We start from the raw sequence: 22,289 nt of genomic DNA, 5'->3' as shown, positions 1-22,289 counted from the left end.
TAACTTGTTTCATGGTTAATTTAACTCCACTGCTGTTTTATTGGTACTGTTGCCATGAAAAATTATGGTACCTTATACATTATTTTTATTCAGCAGTCCTGTGTTAAGATTCACATGATGAGATTTTCAGGGAGAAAATTGTTTCCTACTGTTTATTTCCCTCTGGATACAAACTACCTACACCATATCTTTTCTTAAAAGACTACTGTAGAACAATCACTTAACTTCTACTTAGCATAAAACCACTGGAATATGAAAGTTGAAAAAAATGTAAGAAAGTTTTATTATATTGCATACATTCTTACAAAAAGTATACTAATAACTACTTTTACATAAATTTATATTTACATTATTCAATTCTCAATATAATTTTAAGAACAAAAGTTCAATGAAAAGAAAATGAGAATATTCTCCAGATTTCAGAATAATCTTTCCTATTAATTAGACCTCAACTTTGCACAGATGGAAATCATTTCTCCCAAAACACATAAAAATTGGAAAGTCCCAGATCGATCCATGCCCAAACTTCTTTCAGTCATAAGTTAATTATATTGTTAGGACCAAAACTGCATTTTCTGCAGTTATTTGGCTCTTGCATTAGCAAACTACTGTAGCATAACTAGTAATGCTCACAACTGACAAAGAGTTATATAAACTGAATGTGCCAAACATACCAAACCTAAAGTTGCTTTAAAAAATGAGACTTTTAACATTCATGCACCTCTTTTTCAAGTACTGCACGTTGTCTTGGAATCTCCAGGTATAGAATAATAAGTTAGAAGATCAAATGCTGGTGGATAAAGTCATCCCTTTTCTAGTTCTGCTTTTACTCAGACTATGCACCTATTATCTGACAACTGAATTCATATGCTATATTCCCTAGTCCAATGTAGTGACATCTCGTACAAGCATTTTATGTTTTAAGAAGTATTTTATATAGGTTGTCTGCATTAGTTGATCTGTACATACACTCAGATTAATATACAAATCTTTTGATTTTTTAAAATGGGATTTCGTATGTGAAGTGAGAGAGACTGAGGAAGGGAGAATGGAAGATGATATTTGTGGGCAAAAGAACGTACTGTGTCTATCCTATTGAATTTCAGTCACTGTAACATTGAGGCAAGGATAGCCCATTGTTCATGTTATAATTTTTAGCCTACGTATTGTTCTGCATGTTTTAGGTTGCAATACAATGCATACTTCAAGTACAAAAATATTATGGGTCCACAATATTCCTGAAGAAGTTTCTGAATAAGAAATTGAAAATTTGGAATTTTTTATGAATTCATATATAGAATTCGTATAATTCAATCGGGCACAATCTCAGGATTTTATCAGTAAAAACTGAAATATAAAAAAAGTAAGTGGATTTTTCCATTGTGTAGTTTGATCCTAGATACTATCTCAGAAGTAAACCTCAACCAGTCTAGTGAGATGTACTTCATGTACCTGAACTAACAGAACTGTAACTATATGTACCAATTGTTTTGTTTAGGATTTGAAAAAGCTCAGTGAATCTACAGTTTGGAAGTGATCTGTGTCTCATTTGTCACAGCAGCACAACCAGACCTGATCTTTTGTAGTCTCTTCCTAAAGCATGGGAACAGCAGGATAACTTTACAAGTCAGAACTATAATTGGAAGAATAACTGCTATTATAAACGTGGGTGGAGTATACCATAAGTACTGGTGTAGATCAATCCATTTATCCCATGCAAATACTAGTGCATGAATAGTACAAAGCAGCAACGCTAAATATCCCATCTTGCTCTATGGAAAAAAAGAAGAAATATTTTAATTAGAGTTAATTAAGATTTAAGTATAATTCGCAGTACCTGTTAGATACATATATTTAGGAGTATCAGTTGACAAGGGTAAAAAGAACAGCTTAGTCTATTCATGGGGATTAACAGCAACTTGATATCGCAAACCAGCAGGCATGGAAATAAATGTTCATTTGCTTCTGACTGCAGGGATCAAACTGTGTCAAAATGAAAGCTGAAAGAGTTGGTTCAAAAGTTGATAATCTTAAGTGTATTAAAATTCTACAAGAAATTGAAGAATACTTTTTGTTGTTCTTGATATCTATTAGTTCCAAAACATTAGTCAATAAAATATTAATATATAGTTACAAAATCAGGGTCTTTATCTCTAGACTTCTTAAGACATATTATGTAAAATATATGAAATATATGCAACAGTGGTGTAGAATTCTAATAAATAAATATTTTGTTTTCTGAACGTAAAGAGTGCAATACCTCCATTCTAAAGTAAAAGGAAATATTTTTCAACCAATGAGCCTTTCTCATAACTGTTCCATGAATTATATATCAACAAGCAGAGTTGAGATCAAGTGAGTAGGGAAAATATGACTAAGTTTACAGATATCGCTCTCTTCCATGCATCCCATCATTCTTTCATCATTTCAACTGGGAATAGCAGAGATTGAACATCTGGCTTGTAACACCCAAGTTCATGCCCTGCTACTAAACGATCCTTTGTAATGATCCATCGGTCCGTCCATATACCTGAATATAATGAAACTCTCTCCAAGTCAATGAATAGTTGACAGATGGAATTGATGTTACTGCCAACAGAGCCAGCAAAGCAAGTGCCAGAATTCCTAGAGATACATAAATCTCCATTCTCCAGACATCATGTTCAATCCAAGCATTTTCCTTTTTTTTCTGTACCTGTGGAAATAATATTAGAGTTAGAAAAATACCAGAAGGGCACCTTGACAGCCTACATGTACTTAACATTCAATTCTAGTTTTATACATTTTGGGGAACTGTATAGATAACCCTCTAGGAATGACAACCTATTGTCATTTCTGTGATTGAAATATAAGCTGTGGTTACATCTTAGACAACACTGAAGTTTCCCCTTATAAAAATATACATGGGTCAGGAATTGCAGTGGGATTAGGGAGAAAAAAAAATTAATGTATATGTGTAAACAAGCCCACTTCTGTATTATTTAACAATAAATAAACAAAATAGGAGTCAGCTGCTACTTTGCTGTGTTTTCTCAGCTTTGTGTACCAAATTAGGGTATGGCCATATTTAAACTATTGTGTTGTTTATACCAATGACAAACAGAAATTGCATCAGCCTACACCAAAGCAAAGTCAATTAGGCTGAATATTTACTTACTCCAGCAAAGTTTTAACTCCCTAAGAAGATTAGTTCCAATTCCTTGTTAACTTGCTTTTCCCAGCATGACTCCCTTTATTTGCTGACAAACAGAATTCCTTCTCAAGCTAAATACAACCTTTGGCATATTGTGACAGGTAGTGCACTAAGGAATAATATTTTAAGTGACTAATCAAGGGAAGGTCTCTTGGCAACCACTGTTAACCTGCTAGAGCAGTCCATGAGTCCAAATGTTTTACAAAAAATCCTATTATACAGGTAGTCCTTAAGACCACAATTGAGCCCAAAATTTCTGTTAAGTGAGACATTTTTTAAGTGAGCTTTGCCCCATTCTATGACCTTTCTTGTCACAGTTGTTAAGCGAATCATAAAAGTTGATAAGTTAGTAACACGGTTATTAAGTGAATCTGGCTTCCCCATTGATTTTATTTGTTGAAAGATTACAAAAGGTAATCAATCACATGACCTTGGGACATAGCAATGGTCGTAAGAATGAACTAATTGCCAAGCATCTGAATTTTGATCACGTGATTGTGGGGCTGCTACAAAGGTTGTCTGGAAAATGTTCATAAGTCACTTTTTCCAGTGTCGTCGTAACTTTGAATGGTCACTAAATGAACTGTTGTAAGTTCATTTAGGGCTACCTGTAATTGATGTGTACAAATTACAAATTATCACAAAGTTAATATTTAGCATGGGTGATAGGATGCAAATTACATAATTTTTTTCTTCATGTCTACACTTTGACAAAACTTTCTGCAAAACCATTTAAAATTTCTAGCAATGTTTTGTGTCAATGATTTTCAGTGTGCAAAAAAAATATATCAGCTACTGTTCTTGACAGATTCTACTAAATTGCCTTCATTGGGTAAAAAGCCCAATTCCCAATCTCAATTCAACAACAATTCTCAAGTTCTCTCCCCAGGGGGAGAGCCTTCTTTGTGGGGGCACCCGCCCTGTGGAATGAGCTACCTCCTGAAATACGACTGATCCTGGACCTCTGCACTTTCCACAAGGCCCTGAAGACTTATTTATTCCAACAAGCCGGCCTAGTTTAAATGGTTTTAATGGGGATTTTTAATCTTTTAATTTTATTGGTTTTTGGGTTTTAAATTGGGAATTTTTTGAATTTGTAGATTTGGGATTTCAAATTGGTAATGCCGCTGATTTAATCTATTTTAGTTTTTCTTAACTTTTGTACTATATGTGTTTTAATTTCTGGCTGTCCACTGCCCTGAGTCCCCCTGGGCAGAAGGGCAATATATAAGTTTAATTAAATAAATAAAATAAATAAATAAGTTGTTGAGAATAGGTAAAATAGCATTGTGTGTATCTATATACATAAGAGTAATCCAATGGAATGGAGCCTACAGCATGTACAAAATTAGAACCCTTTCTTTTCTTCACTGAATCCATTTTTTCAACATTACCCCTTACACCCCAATGATACCCTTGACGTGATGTCCCGGTGCCTGGAGGCCGTGCGGATCTGGATGGGGAGAAACAGGCTCAAGCTCAACCCGTCCAAGACTGAGTGGCTTGGCATCCCGATATAGTTAGTTGGTGCCATCTCTGACTATTGGGGGCGAGTCGTTGCCCCCCACAGAGAGGGCTCGCAACTTAGGTGTCCTCCTGGATGCCCGGCTGTCCTTAGAAGAACATGTGACAGCCGTGGCCAGGGGGGCCTTTTTATCAGGTTTACCTGATCCGCCAATTGCGTCCCTTTCTGGATCGGGACTCCCTATGCACAGTCACTCATGCCCTCGTCACTTCCTGCCTGGACTACTGTAATGCTCTCTACATGGGGCTCCCCTTGAAGAACACCCGGAGGCTCCAACTCAAGAGCATTACAGTAGTCCAGGCAGGAAGTGAGTAATACAGTGGTTTAATGCACCCTGTTATTAACACAGCTGCCTGCAATTTCTGCAGGTTCGAATCTTACCAGGCTCAAGGTCGACTCAGCCTTCCATCCTTTCTAAGGTAGGTTAAATGAGGACCCAGTTTGTGGGGGCAATAAGCTGACTTTGTATAAATATACAAAAGGATGAAGGCTATTGCTTAGCGCATTGTAAGCCGCCCTGAGTCTCCGGAGAAGGGCGGCATATAAATCAAATTAAAAAAAAAAAAAAAAACTGGTCCAGAATGCGGCCGCACGGGTGGTTATGGGAGCGTCATGGCGCTCCCATGTAATATCTCTCCTGTGCGAGCTGCGCTGGCTCCTGGTGGTCCTCCGAGTGCGATTCAAGGTATTGGTTACTACCTTCAGAGCGCTCCATGGCTTAGGACCTGGGTATTTACAAGACTGCCTGCTGCTACCAATAGCCTCCCACCAGCCAATTTGCTCCTACAGAGGGGCTCCTCCGGATTCCGTCGGCCAAGCAATGTCGGCTGGCGACCCCAGGGGGAGAGCCTTCTCTGTGGGGGCTCCTGCCCTCTGGAATGAATTGCCCCCCGAGATGCGGAGGATTCCTGACTTACACACCTTCCGCCAGGCCTTCAAGACGCTTTTATTTCAACAAGCCAGGCTGGCCTAATTTTTAAAATTTTTTAATTGTCAATTCTTAATTTTTAAATGTCTAAATCAGGTAGTTTTATTTTAATTAGACATGGGCCAAACTAATATTTTTAAAATTGTTTTTAAATTTTATATTTGTGTGTTTTATGCTGGCTGTACACCGCCCTGAGTCCCTTTGGGAGAAGGGCGGTATATAAATTAAATAAATAAATAAATTACAGACTAGATCACCAGAAATGCACGTGAGTGCGTTTGTATATGTAGTGATACTGTAAGAATACATACCTGCTGATACGCCCAGTTTAAGAGTTTGTATCTGTAGGATCTCCTCAGTGGATAGCACAAACTGTAACAGGCATGCATGGAACCAAAAAAGAAGCTAAGAAGGCCAAACTGTTTTCTTGATAACATCCATCTGTCTAACCATTGTGGAAAACGTTTATACTTAGTTCCATAATGGAATTGGAAACCTGCAGCTAATATCCCAGGTAAATAAACCAAGGCCAGAAGAGTAATTGATACCACCGGTAAGACTTTGTTTATGACCAAGATTGGAATTTTATAAAATACGTTTTCTTGAGCAGTGACAAAAGGATGGATGATGTCCCTTAGGAAGGTATAAGTAAATATAAACAAAGAGAGTATTAATGCTGTTTTCACTGGTAAATGCCATTTAGGAAAAATATCATATTCGCAGTACTTATTGGGAGGAGACTCAAACTCATCTTTGTGGGTTCTTTGATGCCTGTGAGAGAACATAATTTCTTCAGGAATGCCAGGACCTTGTAAATCCATTATCTGAAAAGAACACACGGTACACATAAGCCTATAGAGTGAATTAGTATTAACTCGTAATAGTAGATCCGTGCATTGTTTTTCTTTGTACCTTAGTTCCAACGTAAGATTCCTTCCATCTGAAATTTCTCTAAGCCTCAGATTTAAGGTTACAGGAATTTGTATAATCTGAGGTTGTATTTCATTAGCTTAGTCATGTGTAATTTTAGGCACCAAAATTATTTTCGGGAAGCTGGTACTTCTATATAATGTTTTCTCACAATATTTTGTGAATTTTTGAACTAGAGGGAAAACATTTTAGCCAATGAAGAGTTCTGAAGATCTTAAAATTGCATTGTTTTGTGATCTTTGAAGTTGGTTTAGTAATGTAAAGCTTTTAAGATGAGTCTAGATTTCTATGGAAATGCAGCTAATGTTTTTTCCTGTAGCTTACAAAATCATTTTGAAATGGAATCCTATATTGGAAAATATTTTCTACTATTTGAAATTAATATTCTTCACTCACTAAAGTTTTGTTAACCTAACAATATAGCTAAAATTATTATTATTTTTTAAAAAGTGAAATATCGGGACTTTATTCCCTCCAATCAGACCCCAGAACATAACAGAGTTTAAGCTTTGATTTTAATATTTAAATCATGCATTTGTATGTGTAACTAACACAGAAGAACAGAATTGCAAAACCAGAAAGTGTTGTTGGCTAGATAAAATAATATTTTGATTAAGATAGAAGAGCAATGTTTTTCTTAAAAGACAGATATGTATGTGGTTGAATTTTTAGGCTCCAAAAAATGCAGAATAAATGTGGTGTACTTTTTTCTTTATTGTAATATATTAACCTAAAAATTATAGCGACTAAATATCATCTCTTCTCACAGGCCAATTTGACAAGACAACTTTAATGCTAATTAATATAATAATAATAAATTAATGCTAATTAATATAATAATAATAATATAAACAATTATTTATATTAATAGTTGTTTCTCAATTCCATATAACTTCCCGCACTGAATGGGAAAGTCAATTCTTTTACAGTCTTACAATATCTTAATAAATATTTCATTCAAGGATGCATTTTATGCTAATATTAATTCAGCTAGTAGGTTTTAATGCATAGCTTTGCCAGAAAATCCAAAGCACATTTCCTACATTATCACAGGAATATAAATAAAAAACCCAATGTGTTGAAAAACAAACAAGAACCTTTTGAACAAGGTAAATCACTGCACCAGAAGTCTTTTGTGGGGAGCATTATACCCTGTGAAATAATTCCAGAATGTCTCTGAACAACTTGCACATTTTAAAGAATAGTGAACCAATAAAAAAAGGAAAAAAGATCACATACATTCAGACATACCACAATATAGACATCATTAATACCCTCCCCCACCCCAAACTAATAAAAGATTCTAAGTCATCCTACCCCAAGGACAGGCAAAATAGGCATATATTTAAAGACTTCTGGAACACCATCAGATCTCTGGAGGGATATTATTCAACAGAGAAAGCATGCTTCCTAGATCCTGTCAGGTGGCACTGTTTTGACTAAAGAAAACTGAAATGTACCAGCATTGTCTGGTTTTACTGGATGGACAGAAACAATGGAAGAAATGATCCTGTCTTATACCATTAAAGGCTTTATAGATTATAGCCAGCACATTGAATTGCATCTGAAAGCTCACTGGAAATCAATGCAACTTGTTCCGCAGTTGTGCCATATGGGCAAATTGAGGGATGCCCACTGCCCATACTACTGCATTCTGCATCAGCTGCAGCTTTTGTGTAGTCTTCAAGTAAGAGTCCCATATGGTATTCACTGCAATAGTCCAACTGCACAGGGACCAGGGCATGCATGACCATGTGGGGCCCCTATGATTCCAGGAATGTCTATCACTTGGATGCTAGATGGAAGTATGAAAAGACTGTCTTGAACACAGCTAGCATCTGCCCTTTGACAAGGAACTGTGAGTCCCAGAAGAACATCAAATTGTGCACCAGTCTAAGGTGGAGAAGTATAACCCCATCCACGTTTAAAGAAAGTCCCTAGATAAGGGGGAGGGGGGGGAGTCAAAATACAAAGCCACTCAGTCTTGGCACATTTGAACCTGAATCTGTTGCTCATCATCTGGACCCACAGCTTCCAAACATTGGGACAAGGCACTGACAGCATCACTTGGTCCATCCAGGGTTAAGATGTATGTTAGCTATCAGCTACATATTGATGGAATTGGGCTCCAAACCAATGGATGATCTCCCCAGTTGTTTCATATAGATATTCAGTAGGAGAGAAGATAGTCCTGAGCCCTGAGTCATTCTACAAATGAGGAATATATGTTTCATGCTTGTCAGATCCAGAACCAGATACAAAAATTAACATTCACAATTAAGCAATAGGTTCTTCTGACCACATCCTGATCCCATGTCTAGGAATACGTTTTTAGTATTGTAGTGAACTAACTTCATAGCCCTTTTAAGGTTTCTTCTGATTCTGTTTTCCTGTAATTTTAGAAACTTGATGTAGATATCTCCGTTTCTACTATGACTCCATTTGGACTCAAAAGGTCTTGCTTATTTACCATTATTCACCAAGTATTAATAATTAAGTGCTGTACCATACCCCAGAAAAAATTGTGGATGGAGCACCAAAGTACCATCCAAGGACAATTTAGAATAGATAACTTAAAAATATAAAAATTACCGCTTTGCCAAAAACCTCCTGTGTAATTTCAGAGTTCCTTTTCTGATTTTCATCTTGATCCATATTCTTCGACCAATGATTGAGGTTCTGTATATAGTTACTGGATGTCTGAAAACAATTTCAGGAGTTTTTTGTTACTTATTTGCATTCCCCCCCCCCAAAAAAAATATGATTATTGCACGCCATAGATTATTCATATTATAAAACCTTATGATGTCTAATGTTAGAAGCCCCTATGTTCTATAAAAGAAACCTGGTTTGTTTGGCTCAAGCCAACAATGACTTCACGGCATTATTCAGACTTTTTACAGAAATATCAATACTGTGGCCTTCCTGATATCTAGGCTGACATTGCATGGCAAAAGACATATAATTAAAGGAGTTACAATTCTGTCTATTGTGAGACGAGACCTCAACTATTACCGTATTTTCCGGCGTATAAAACGACTGGGTGTATAAGACGACCCCTGAATTTTCCTGCTAAAATATAGGGTTTGGGCTATACTCGCTGTATAAGACTACCCCTCTTCCAACACACACCAAATAAAAATTAAAAAACATCAATTGGCTCACCCACAATGTAAAAGCTGCTGTGCTAGACCCAAAATGGCCCCTGCAACAAGCAGGAACCTCACACAGCCACAAAAAGCCCAAAAAAACCAACTTTCACACTTTACACACACACAACCCAAGACAACACAACACAACTGGCTCACCCACAATGTAAAAGCAGCTGTGCTAGACCCAAAATGGCCCCTGAAACAAGCAGGAACCTCACACAGCCACAAAAAGCCCAAAAACCCAACTTTCACACTTCACACACACAAAATTCCACATACAGCTTTGTGAGATTTTGTGTGTTTGTGTAGTTAGAGTGAAACACTACAAAAACATACTAAATCTCAGAAAGCTGCACAAATATTATTTTATTTTATTTTTATTTTTATATGAAAGCTAAATTTAAAACTTCCTAAACTTTAAATGGCTAGGTCTAAAAAAGAACAACTAAAAAAAACCCCAATTAACTATTTTTTTTAAAGATCCCAAAGAGGAAAAAAACTTACCCAATAGAACAGGGGTCTCCACCTTGGCAACTTTAAGACTTGTAGACTTTAACTCCCAGAATTCCTCAGCCAGCTTTGTTTTGCTGGCTGAGGAATTCTGGGAGTTGAAGTCCACAACTCCCTGCCTGCTTGATTGCAGGCAGGGAGATGCTTGCTGATGGAATGGATTCAGGCAAGCGAAACAAGGCAAGCAGCTAAGGTAAGCAAGCTGGAGGGGAAAAACTTTTTCCCTTCTCCATGGCTCTGGCGATCCCAACTGAGTTGCCTGATTGGCAGATCATCAGAGCTTGGATTGTCAGAGCCATGTGAAAGGAGAAAAGTTTTTTCCTTCTCCATGGCTCTAGCAATCCCAGCTGAGTTGCCTGATTAGCAGATCGTCAGAGCTTGGATCGTCAGAGCCATGTGAAAAGAGAAAAGTTTTTCCCTTCCCCATCGCTCTGGCGATCCCAACTGAGTTGCCTGATTAGCAGATCGTCAGAGCTTGGATTGTCAGAGCCATGTGAAAGGAGAAAAGTTTTTTCCTTCTCCATGGCTCTAGCAATCTCAGCTGAGTTGCCTGATTAGCAGATCGTCAGAGCTTGGATCGTCAGAGCCATGTGAAAAGAGAAAAGTTTTTCCCTTCCCCATCGCTCTGGCGATCCCAACTGAGTTGCCTGATTAGCAGATCGTCAGGGCTTGTATAGTCAGAGCCATTTAAGGCTCATCAGAGCCTTTCGGGCTGGTCTGCCTGGTTACAGGAGAACGACACCCGGCGTATAAGACAACTCCCGACTTTTGAGAAGATTTTCATGTGTTAAAAAGTCGTCTTATACGCCGGAAAATACGGTAACTGCTTTTTAATTACATTTCCTTGACGATATCTGTTTCTCATAACTTCCGGGCCCTGGATCTCCAAATACTGAATACTAGATAAAAATGCTAAAAAGTGAAGATATTAAAGTTTGCTGTTCCAGAAACTCCTTAGTACAGGTAGTCCTCGATTTACAACAGCTCATTTAGTGAACGTTCAAAGTTACAACATCACTGAAAAAAGCGACTTATGACAGTTTTTGACACTTACAAATGTTTTGCATCCCAATGGTCACGATTTACATTTGAATGCTTGACAATTGACTCACATTTATGTAATCGCCTTCTGACAAGCAAAGTCAATGTGGAAACCAGAATCCCTTAACCACCATGTTATTTATTTAACAAATTCACTTAACAGATATGGCAAGAAAAGTCGTAAAAAGGAGCAAAACCCACTTAACAAATTTCTCACTTAAAACATATATTTTGGGCTCAATTGTGATCATAAGTTGATGACTACTTGTATTTATTTCAGCCTCTGCTATATACTAATTTTTATATAGAGGACTCAAATAGGTTATCACTTAGATCTGATTACGTAGTACTTTACATCTGTTACCCAGACATCTGTAGAAAGAAAACTGCAGTCCTTTTTAAAATATAGAAAGGTTTGGGTGAGTGACTTTCACACTGATGCCTAAATCAATAGTTCTAAGTTTATCAAAACACACTTAGGCAGAATAAAGTCTTAATGAGACCTTAATGAGGTCTCACTGCTGAGTATCCATTCCCAAGACTGAAATCCTATCCAGAGTTATCTCAATGTAACTTTGTTTTAGGGCAGTGGGAGGAGTAGTGAGTTTCACTTACCTTTGCTACTGGTTTGGAACTGTGAGCGCGTGCATGCACCTGCTTGCTTTGCTCGCATGCGGCATTTCTGAGCATGCGCAGAATCTTCTGCACATGTGCAGAGCATCCGTGATGATGTCTGGGCGGGTGGGTGGAGCCTCCCACCGCTGCAGATTCGTCCAAACCAGGCAAACCGGTAGAAACCCACCACTGAGTGGGAACCATTCAGAAGGGCCTTTGGTACAACCTTGGCCACCATCATGCACATACAGATAGTCCTTGACTTACAATCATTCGCTTAATGACTGTTCAAAGTTACAACAGCACTGAAAAAAAAAAGTGAGTTTTAACTGTTTTTCACACTTACAACTGCTGCAGCATCCCCATGATCACGTGATCAAAATTCAGGCACTTGGCAACTGGCATGTATTTATGACAGTTGCACTTTCATGCGATCATCATTTGCAACCTTCACAGCTGCTCCTGACAAGCAGAGTCAATGTAGGAGATCAGATTTGCTTAACCACCGCATGATTCTGTTAAAACTACAGTGATTTGCTTAACAATTGTGGCAAAAAGGTCATAAAATGAGGCAGAACTTAGTTAAGAACTGCTTTGCTTAGCAACAGAAATACTGGGCCCAATTGTGGTCGCAAGTCAAGGACTACTTGTAACAGCCTTTCAAGTAGTTTGCACAGACCTGTTTTACGGCACTCAGATCTTCTGAATAAGCAATCATGAAATTTGGCATACTAACTGCCTGTCAGAGAGCATGAGAATGGGTAGTTGCCAATATAGGGGAATATATGTAGCTCAGGGTTGAGCTGTGAATCTTTGAATCTATTACTCCCTTCTAGTACCGAAGATGCTACCTAGTGGAGTAACAAAACATCTGCAAGAAAACAATTAAGGTCATAGAGTACTAAGAAGTCCAACCTTGGCACCTTTTAAGGCCTGTAGACTTCAACTCCCAGAATTCCCCAATCAGCCATATTGCCAAGGTTGAATCCCCCTGTCCTAGAAGGTACAGTAAAAAAGTGTCCTTTTTGTTTTTAATACAGCAAAGCAAAGCTGGGGAGAGCTGGGGTGTCATTTTTTTAAGGTGTAAATATTAAAATTAGTATGAAAGTGTGTAAAAAGTGTGGCTGTGTACAACAAATGGTAGCAGGGAATTGTTCTCTGTCCTTTCCCTTTTTGCTCTAGTACTGTATCTGCCACTTTCAGTTCTTTTCCTATCACCTCCCCTTTTCCTGCTGATGCTGCAAAAGGCAGAGAGCCAGGCAGCTCCTGTACTGAGATCTAACGATAAACCGAGAGCTTTGCTTCTATGCCAGCAAAATTAACAGATTCAAATCTATTTACACCAACACTCAATTCATTCTCAACTTATTGTCTTCTGTGACTCAAAATGACCCAGCAGGTTCCAGACGTTTCTAAGAGTTGCCAACTCTAACCAAACCTTATCACTAACTAAAAAAAAAGAAAAGGAAAAAAAAAAAAGGCAGGGGGGAAGCGAGCTGAAAAGAAGTCCCATATGAATACCCAGTGGTGAAAATAGTAGTTGGTGGGGCTCTGAACGTTGCATAATGTAATAAAATTGATTCTAGAAGATCCCACAGGACAGAAATATTTCTGGTTTTCTTACAGTTCCTTAGAACTGTAGGCTTCCTGTTTCCAAAAATCCCGTTAGAGCCAGCCGGACTCATCACAGGGTATATTCCGAATTTGCTTCCCTTTTCAAGAGCTGGCGCTCAGACCGGACAAGTCAGTCCAAGTTTTTGTCTCCTAAAACTCTCCCACGAAACTTGTGGCTTTGGGAATTTATGACGTCGGCAAGCCCGTCACGTATTCTTAACTCAATATTGCTTTTGTTCGGGCGTTCAGGTTTGCACTAGGGAGGAAGGGTGGGGGGTCTTTTACAGATTCTCTAACTAATAACCGAGCCCACCCACCTCTGGCTCGGCTGATATTTGGTGAGCGACGTGTATATCGCCTTTCCGGAGCTGTGGATGGGCTGCTCTCTCACACCGGTGCCGGCCCGACAGAATTTGGCTCTGTTTTGATGCTCGGGAATATTCAGCGACCGATCGCTCTGAACTTACGACTTTTCCTCCCACCGACTTCGGGAATCCGGGCAGAACGATTCAGCCGGCGCAGCGTTTCAGCCAGCCCGGTGTCTCTGCTCAGCTCCACACCGCGCAGCATGCGGCCGTCTCGCCTCGTCCCTCCCCTTCCAGCTCCGCCTTCCCATCCCTGGTTTGATTTTTTTTTTTTGTTTGTTTTGGGGCCTGCCCCGCCTTTCTTCTGCCTGCAGGACTTGGCTGATCGATACGTAAAATAGGTCCTTAAATCAAATGAAAAGAGACAGCGTCTGGGAAAGCCAAACTTTGAAGAATATGCAGATGTAATAAGCAAACCTGCCCGTCAGCCAGATCAAAAAAGCAATGCAACTCTGCAATCTGCAAAACCACACCTTCACCCCCCCCCCCCGCCCACCGGCTTTGAATAAATATAAGATAAGCCACCCTAGATGCCAGAAAAATGAGCCCTAAAATCTTCAATGCTGATAAGAGCAATGGGGGATACTGTAGGCGGGTGGGTTTAGAAGACAAAAATCTATTTAGGGAAGTGGTCCCCTTCATTGACTCGTTAATGAAGTTTCAGATTGTTTAGCAACCCAAACCATTTATATAATATGTAAGGAATTTAATCAATGCTACTTTAACCAATAATGATAGTCCTTTTATCCTTGGAGGATTGATTGCTCGCTTTAATCTCTGGCAAATAAATGCAACCAAACATCATGTTGCAACCTGTACTGATGTCAGAATTGGTGGAGAATGCTTGATTTTAAATCTTCCCTGACAGAGCGCTTGTAAATGTACTCCAGGTCCTAAATGGATTCCATATGTACCACAGCAGAGAATGTGGCTGGCTATTGTACTTTTAATTCCTGGAAGCATCACTGGACCAGTGGTGGGTTGCCCCCCGGTTCGCACCAGTTCTATAGAACTGGTAGTAAAACCAGCGGGAGGCTCCACCCACCGACCCTGACATCATCAGAACGCTTCTGCGCAAGCGCAGAAGAGAACGTGCGGCTCCGTTGCGAACCGGTAGTAAAGGTAAGTAGAACCCACCCTGCACTGGACATATGCAAGGCCAAAACTGAACACCATCTGGTGAAACTTTTCTCCAATTGGACTGTTGATCACACAACCTTGGGGTTCATCATGCTACCAGTCCAGTGATTGTAGCAAGCACAGGCCCATCATTTGTAACATCATTTATTCATGCAGGTCTCCCTCTGTAGAATTCTGGATGGTTTCCAATGACATTTGCTGAATGGAATAACAGAACAGCATAACAGAATTGGAAGGGACCTTGGAAATCTACTGCAACCGCCTGCTTAAGCACAAAATCCTATACCATTTCAGATAAATGGCTGTCCAACCTCTGGTGTTGGACTTCCTATTTTATTCTGGCTTATTCCATGGCTTGGGCTGAAATTACAGACCTGGGGACTCCACCAGTCTTTCAACCTGTCGCTGCTGCTTTCTTCTCCAAACAATGACCAGTTGTAATTTGGAAAACACATCTGTGAGCTATCTTGGACAATCTGGGAAAGAAAATGTATGAGTGAGAATATATCAGCCATTGTTTTGTTGACCACATGTACAACTACTAATGGGCAGCATGGGGTCATCATGGCGGGATCATCATGATGCAATGTCAGCTTCTAAGTGTTACAAGGGCCCCAACATCATCTGCTCGAAATGACAAAAAATCTGTTTTCATAGATGCTGAATTTGGCAACAGAAAATACTGTGTTAGCCTTGTAGGAAAATAAGAGAACTTGGTGTTTGCTTATTTAGAGTATTTAGAGTTAAGTGCCATTATAGATAAAGCACATAGTCTAGTAGAGATAACATGCATAGTGCATATTTTTTCTAAAATGTTTATGCATGCTTATTTTATTGATATTTCATCTTCATCTACTTGTGGAGTTGCCTGATATCTGCCTAATAATTAAATTTATAATATGAATATATTTGTTTCTATAAGGGAGATATAGTTTGTATTTGGCAGTTCCTTCACCGTGGCAGCTTGCTAACATGGCCTTTGTATGACTGCTCAGGGTGTGTAGACTCTTGCAAGTACAGGTAGTCCTCGACTTAGAACAGTTCGTTTAGTGAGTCTTCGAAGTTACAATGGCACTGAACGGAACTGGTTATAACTATTTTTCACACAACAGTGGTGGGATTCAAATTTTTTTTACTACCGGTTCTGTGGGCATGGCTTGGTAGGCGTGGCATCACTCCAGGAGAAGGTTACTGCAAAATCCCCATTTCCTTCCGATCAGCTGGGACTCGGGAGGCAGAGAATAGAAGGGGGTGGGGCCAGTCAGAGGTGGTATTTACCGGTTCTTCGAACTATTCAAAATTTCCACTACCGGTTTTCCAGAACTGGTCAGAACCTGCTGAATAGCACCTCTGACTTACAATCACTGCAGCATCCCCATGGTCATGTGATCAAAATTCAGACGCTTAGAGACTGACTTATATTTATGATGGTTGCAGTGTCCCAGGGTCATGTGATCACCTTTTGCGACCTTCTGACAACCAATGTGAATGAGGAAGCCAGATTCACTTAACAACTGTGCTACTAATGTAACAACTGCAGTGATTCACTTACGTGTGACAAAAAAGATCGTAAAATGGGCAAAATTCATTTAACAAACGTCTAGCTTAACAACAGAAATTTTGGGCTCAATTGTTGTCGTAAGACAAAGACTACCTGTAACTATTTTGGATAATGAGTATCAGGTTTGTGGTCTTGACTGAGTAGATGAACAGACATGGATCAACCTTGCTATAAAACAGTTGAGAAGAGAGAGGGAGGTACAGTATTGATACCTTGTACTCAGCTGGCAGTGTATCATAAAAAAAGATCACACACACAGCAGAGTGCAGCACACCAACACTTCCATGCACTTGTGTTGTAGACACTGTATCTGATATCCCTGGAATAATTTTTGATATCACTTTGAGTTGAAAATTCCTTCTTGTCCCATGCTGACTGCAGCTGCATAATGGAAAATTTTCCTTAGCCAAAAAAATTGTAGCAACATCTGGAGGATCATATGCAAACTGATACGTCTTAGTAGCTACCTAGCTGATACTCCAGGAAAATAAAGATAAAAATAAAGAACAAATGAAGAAGCAAATTGCTCCATTATATAATTAATTGTGAAGACTTGGCTGCACAGTTCTCAAATGCTGATTGACAGCTGCAGTGGTGGGATCTAATTTTTTTTACTACCGGTTCTGTGGGCGTGGCTTGGTAGGCGTGGTGTGGTGTGGCTTGGTGGGCGTGGCAGGGGAAGGATACTGTGAAATCCCCATTCCCTCCCCACTCATGGGGGAAGGATATTGCAAAATGTCCATTCCCATCCCACTCGGGGGCCAGCCAGAGGTGGTATTTGCCAGTTCTCCAAACTGCTCAAAATTTCCGCTACCAGTTCTCCAGAATCTGTCAGAACTTGCTGAATTTCACCCCTGCCTGGCTGGCTAATGCAGGAAGGGCTAGCAATGTTTCTGTAGCCTTGCCAGTATTTTTCTGGTGTAAGAACTTAGGGGAAACTAGGGGTCATCTAGGAAGAAGAGGACAGAGATTCCCAAATAATGATTTTTCATACAGTTAGTGTGATCAGGTCATATGATAATCACCAGAAAGGGGACTTGATTAGAATAGTGGCTGACTAGCTTGGGGATGTGATAGAAGCAAGACCATTATTGGACAATGAGATATGCAGTGTCAGACCCAAAGAATCAGGACCACAAATTAAGTTCCAGTTAAACTGATTTATTGTTTGTGCCTACATACAATAATCTAGCCAACTAAAGGTCAGTACTAAATTGGTGCTTGATAAGAGTTGATGGAATTCCAGAAGGGCTGGAGTTGAGCTCCTTGTGAAAACATAATGACTCCAAGCTCTGCCTCTCCTTCTACATGCAGAGACTATGAGAGACAAAGCTTTCCTTCTGGTCTCTCTGTGTTACTCTGCCATTAAAAGCAAGCGAGCACTCCTTCAAAAATGTTTGTTAATCTTTGTGCTTCCTCTTATAGTTAATGCACCCAACCTCTCTGCAAGATATATGGAACTGCAACTCCTACATCTCATCGTCCAATTTCTGGGATAGCAGGAAACAATGAGAAGTATAGTTAAGCATGTCTGGAAGGCAAAGGCTGGGATAACTGCTGTACATGTGCTTGACAACTCCTAATTCAGATAAGTTCTCTAATAATCTATTCTGGTTTATTTAGAATATGTATGAACCTGCTGACTACTCCATTTGAAATGCCTAGAGATAATTACATTTATAATTCATTTTGATATACCTATTGCCATGAATTAGCCACCATACGGATTTATTTTTCTTTCATATTCCTAGAACAGATGTTGCCCCTGTAATAACTATAATTTCATTTATGAATATTTATGTCTGTGATGGATCAGATTTTCAGATTTAATATTTAAAAAGTTAAATTGCATTATGCTCCTTCACCAACTGAACAAAAGCAATAAAATAAAGTTGGCAGGTACCTTTATGTGTGGAATACAATCAAACGCATGTAATATATAGATAGGAACTCAGTACAATAGAAGTGGCAACCTTTTCTATAATTTACCAGCTGATACACACATTATGCAATAGTGGCATGGTCTCAACTTTACATTCAACCTATAGTAAGCGCAATAATAGAATAATATAGGTAGTCCTCAACTTATGACCACAAATGAGCCCAAAATTTCTGTGGCTAAGCGAAATGAATATTAAATGAATTTTGCCCGATTTTACATCCTTTCGCACTACAGTTGTTAAGCAAATCATTGCAGTTGTTAAATTAGTAATCTGATTGTTAAATGAATCCATTGATTTTGCTTGTCAGAAAGTCGCAGAAGGGCACTACAACTGTCATAAATATGAACCAGTTGCCAAGCATCCAGATTTTGATCATGTGACCATGGGGATGCTGCAACAGACATAAGTCACTTGTTTTCAATACTATTGTAACTTCGAGTGGTCACTAAACAAATGGTTGTAATTTGAGGACTACCTCTATGTAACAAAAGTTAACACAAGAACACTGCAAACATTCCCAAACCAATATAGACAATGGAGGAAGGGTCTGAATGGCATGAAAAGAACTCCAATTTAATCCTACTGAGACTGAGTGGCTAGGGATATTGGGTCTCTCCAGAGCAGGGATTTTCTATTGTTAATTTTGGATGGGTTTGTATTTCCCGAGTCAAGTTTGGTGTGCGATTTTGGGGTCTTCTTGTACTGACAGCTCTTGTTCGATGATCAGGTGGCAGCTATGACCAAGAAGGCCTTTGCTTAATCTGATTCCCAGGTTCTTTCCCAGATCAGGAACATCTTTAGATAATCATTCTTTAGTTACCCCATAGTTGATTACTGCAATATGCTTTACGTGGGGCTGCCCTTGAACCTCTCTCAGAAGCTTCAACTGGATATGTATTTCATCCAGTAGAGCAGGAAAGGGGAAATCAAAACAGAGGGAAAAAATATTCAAAGAAAATTCAGCAATCTAACAGTTCAGCTCTTTAGAATTTGTAATAGAAGTATGACAAGATTTTTACTATTTCAGCTGGGGCTCTGAGCTGCTCTTCATATAACCATGTAACTCATAGAAGACAATGAACTGACACTTTATCAGCTTCACCTATTTTGCCGGATTATTTCAAAAATATCGAAAAAAATATACTCTGCCCTGATTATCTCGGAGGAAAAACAGGATATAAATGTAATGTAAACTAAAACTCAATCCAGACAGAGACAATTATTATTTATTATAGTAACTTCTTTTTTTTAAAAATAATCTTTATTTACATTTGTCATTAAAAAAGAAGACAACACACCAGATAAATGACAAACAAAATAACAAAACAAATAACATACATGTCTATAAGTAGTACCTTAATAACTTAATATTCGGTACAATATATCCATGTTACATTCCAGGGGAGGCAGAACAACCTAATTTACATTTATAAATCAATTAGGTCTATCCGACCTCACTTTACTTGTATCATATAAATTCTTCAATAAATCGACTCCTAATCTAGTTTGGGATTATAGTTTCCTCTTTGATAGCCAAATATATAGTTTTTCCCAAGATAAACATATTTGTGTTTGGTCTCTATCTTTCAGTTTTTTTAGTCAATTTATCTGCTTCCGCACAATCCAAAATCTTCTTTATAATTGCTTCCTCTGATGGGGTATTTTTATCTTTCCAGAATTGAGCATATGTTAATCTCGCTGCTGTGATAATATGTAACGCAAGGTACCATGAATCTTTTTAAATATTTTCCGGTTTGGAGCCGAGCAAGCATGTCTCTGGTCGCCATTCAATCTCTTGGTTTAAGATCTCGTTGAGCCACTTTTTTATTTTTACCCAAAATTTTACTGCTTCTGGGCATGTCCACCATTGGTGATAATAAGTGCCATGTTCAAACCCACACTTCCAGCATTCAGTGGACTGTCCAGTAAACATTTTGGCCAATCTTATCGGGGGAGAGATGCCATCTATATAGCATCTTGTAAATATTTTCTTTATATCTGTAGAAACTACTAGCTTCATATTCCCCCACCAAATCTCTTGCCATTTTTCCAGATGAATTGAGTAGCCAAAATTTTCCCCCCAGGCAATCATTGTATCCTTTATTATCTCATCGCCAATCTCTAACCTCTTCAACAGTTTATAGCTTTTAGAAATCATGCCTTTTTCCTGGCCCATCAAGATTTTGTCTAACTCCTACAAGTCAACATTTATACCTTTCCTATCTCTGTCTTTTTTATATTTTGATTGAATCTGTAGATAGGTCCACCAATCCAATTGTAGTCCCTGGGAATTCAACTCCTGTTTTGGCTTTAGCTCTCCTCGTGCAGTCAGCAAGTCTTTGTACATTAATTTTTTCACAGGGTTATATAATTTTGGATATATCAACGCTTCTAGAGGTGATATCCAGCACAGTGTTTTAATATAGTATTTTTTACTGATCTTCTTCCAATTTCGAATTAAGATATTCCTTATAGAATGCCGGGTAAACCATTTGCTTTGTGGAGTGTTATCCCGCCAGAGTCCCATATGCCAGCCCTGTTGTAAATCATGGCCTTCTATCTTGAGAAGACGGCTATTGCCTAAGGTGATCCATTCTTTTACCCAGACTAACAGAGCGGCTGAATAGTAGTTCTCCCAGCATGGTAAGCCCAGGCCTCCCCTTTCTTTTATCTCCTGCATCATTTTTTTTTTTAATCCGGGGTTTTTTCCCCTGCCAAATAAATTTGGTTATTACTTGATTTAGATCCATAAAGAATTTTTTTGATAAATTCGCTGGGGCAGTTTGAAACAAAAAATTAAACTTCGGTAAAATGTAAGATTTTATTGTTGTTACCCGTCCCAAAAGTGATAGTTGAATTTTACCCCACTTGTCAAGGTCTTTCCTTATTTGGGTTAATAATTTATTATAATTGTCCTCTTGTATGCTCAAGCATCTGCCGGTTAACCAAATTCCCAAATATTTAATTTTATTGACTACTCTTAATCCAATCGCTTCCTGTAAACCCTTCTTATCTTCCTCTGAAACATTCTTGGTTAATATATTTGTTTTCTTTTTGTTAATTAATAGGCCTGCTACCGCCCCAAATTCTTCAATTGTCTCTAACAGGGATAAACCAGATTTTATGGGATCTTCCAAAATAAAAGCCATGTCATCTGCAAAGGCCTGAGTTTTATATACCTGGTGTCCAATTTCAAGACCTTTTATTTTTTCCTCGTTTCTTATTTTACACAGTAGTGTTTCTAACGATAATATAAAAAGTAAGGGGGATAGAGGACAACCCTGTCTTGTGCCTTTGCCAATAGAAAATTCTTCCGTCAAGTCCCCATTTATCAGTAATCTAGCTGTTTGTTTGGAATAAATGGCTTTAACTGCGTTTATAAATCTTTGTCCAAAGCCCATGTATTCTAACTGTAATAATATAAACTCCCAATTGACCCTATCAAATGCCTTCTGGGCGTCTATAAAAACTAATGCAAGCTGTTTACCTGGGTGATCTTCATAATATCAAGTACATTTAACATGACTCTCAAATTATCTTGTATTTGTCGTGATGGCAAGAACCCATTTTGATTGGTATGTATAAATTCATTTAGAAAACTCTTTAATCTATTTGCTAAGATTGCTGTAAAAATTTTATAATCTGAATTCAGAAGAGATATTGATCTATAGTTTTTAATGTCTACCAGAGGAGGATCTTCTTTAGTATTAAACTGATATTAGCCTCCCTCCATGAGTGGGGAATTTCTGCTTTTCCAAGAACTTCGTTAAAT

General features: G+C 38.6%; 1 protein-coding gene across 4 annotated transcripts; it reads right to left on the bottom strand.

Annotated features, from left to right (window-relative positions):
- Window positions 1-259: 259 nt before the first annotated feature.
- On the bottom strand, window positions 260-14,129 carry STEAP1 (STEAP family member 1). 4 transcript variants are annotated; one of them, XM_060684489.2, is made up of 6 exons: window positions 13,826-14,069; window positions 11,895-12,199; window positions 9,169-9,276; window positions 5,958-6,470; window positions 2,531-2,695; window positions 260-1,772 (listed from the first exon to the last, which is right to left on the bottom strand). In XM_060684489.2, exons 2-6 carry the CDS (start codon window positions 12,096-12,098, stop codon window positions 1,521-1,523), a joined length of 1,242 nt encoding a protein of 413 aa, XP_060540472.2. In that variant the 5' UTR covers window positions 12,099-12,199; window positions 13,826-14,069; the 3' UTR covers window positions 260-1,520. The 4 variants fall into 4 exon arrangements, with proteins under 4 accessions (XP_060540472.2, XP_060540467.2, XP_087748983.1 ...); XM_060684484.2 differs by having other exon boundaries at window positions 13,976-14,046; XM_087892857.1 differs by lacking the exon at window positions 11,895-12,199 and having other exon boundaries at window positions 13,976-14,129.
- Window positions 14,130-22,289: the final 8,160 nt, after the last annotated feature.

This window comes from Pantherophis guttatus, chromosome 4, assembly GCF_059756535.1.
Source record: "Pantherophis guttatus breed Tessera chromosome 4, ASM5975653v1, whole genome shotgun sequence".
Taxonomy (NCBI): Eukaryota; Metazoa; Chordata; class Lepidosauria; order Squamata; family Colubridae; genus Pantherophis; species Pantherophis guttatus.
Note: the sequence above shows the minus strand (reverse complement) of the source record. Positions and strands in the feature narration are given on the sequence as shown.

Coding starts and splice junctions, on each gene's coding strand:
- STEAP1 (XM_060684489.2), bottom strand. CDS start 12,098: ATGGTTCCCACTCAGTGGTGGGTTTCTACCGGTTTGCCTGGTTTGGAC. Junction 6,471..9,168: donor AGGAGGTTTTTGGCAAAGCG/GTAATTTTTATA, acceptor TGTTCTTTTCAG/ATAATGGATTTACAAGGTCC. Junction 2,696..5,957: donor TAAACTGGGCGTATCAGCAG/GTATGTATTCTT, acceptor TTATTTCCACAG/GTACAGAAAAAAAAGGAAAA.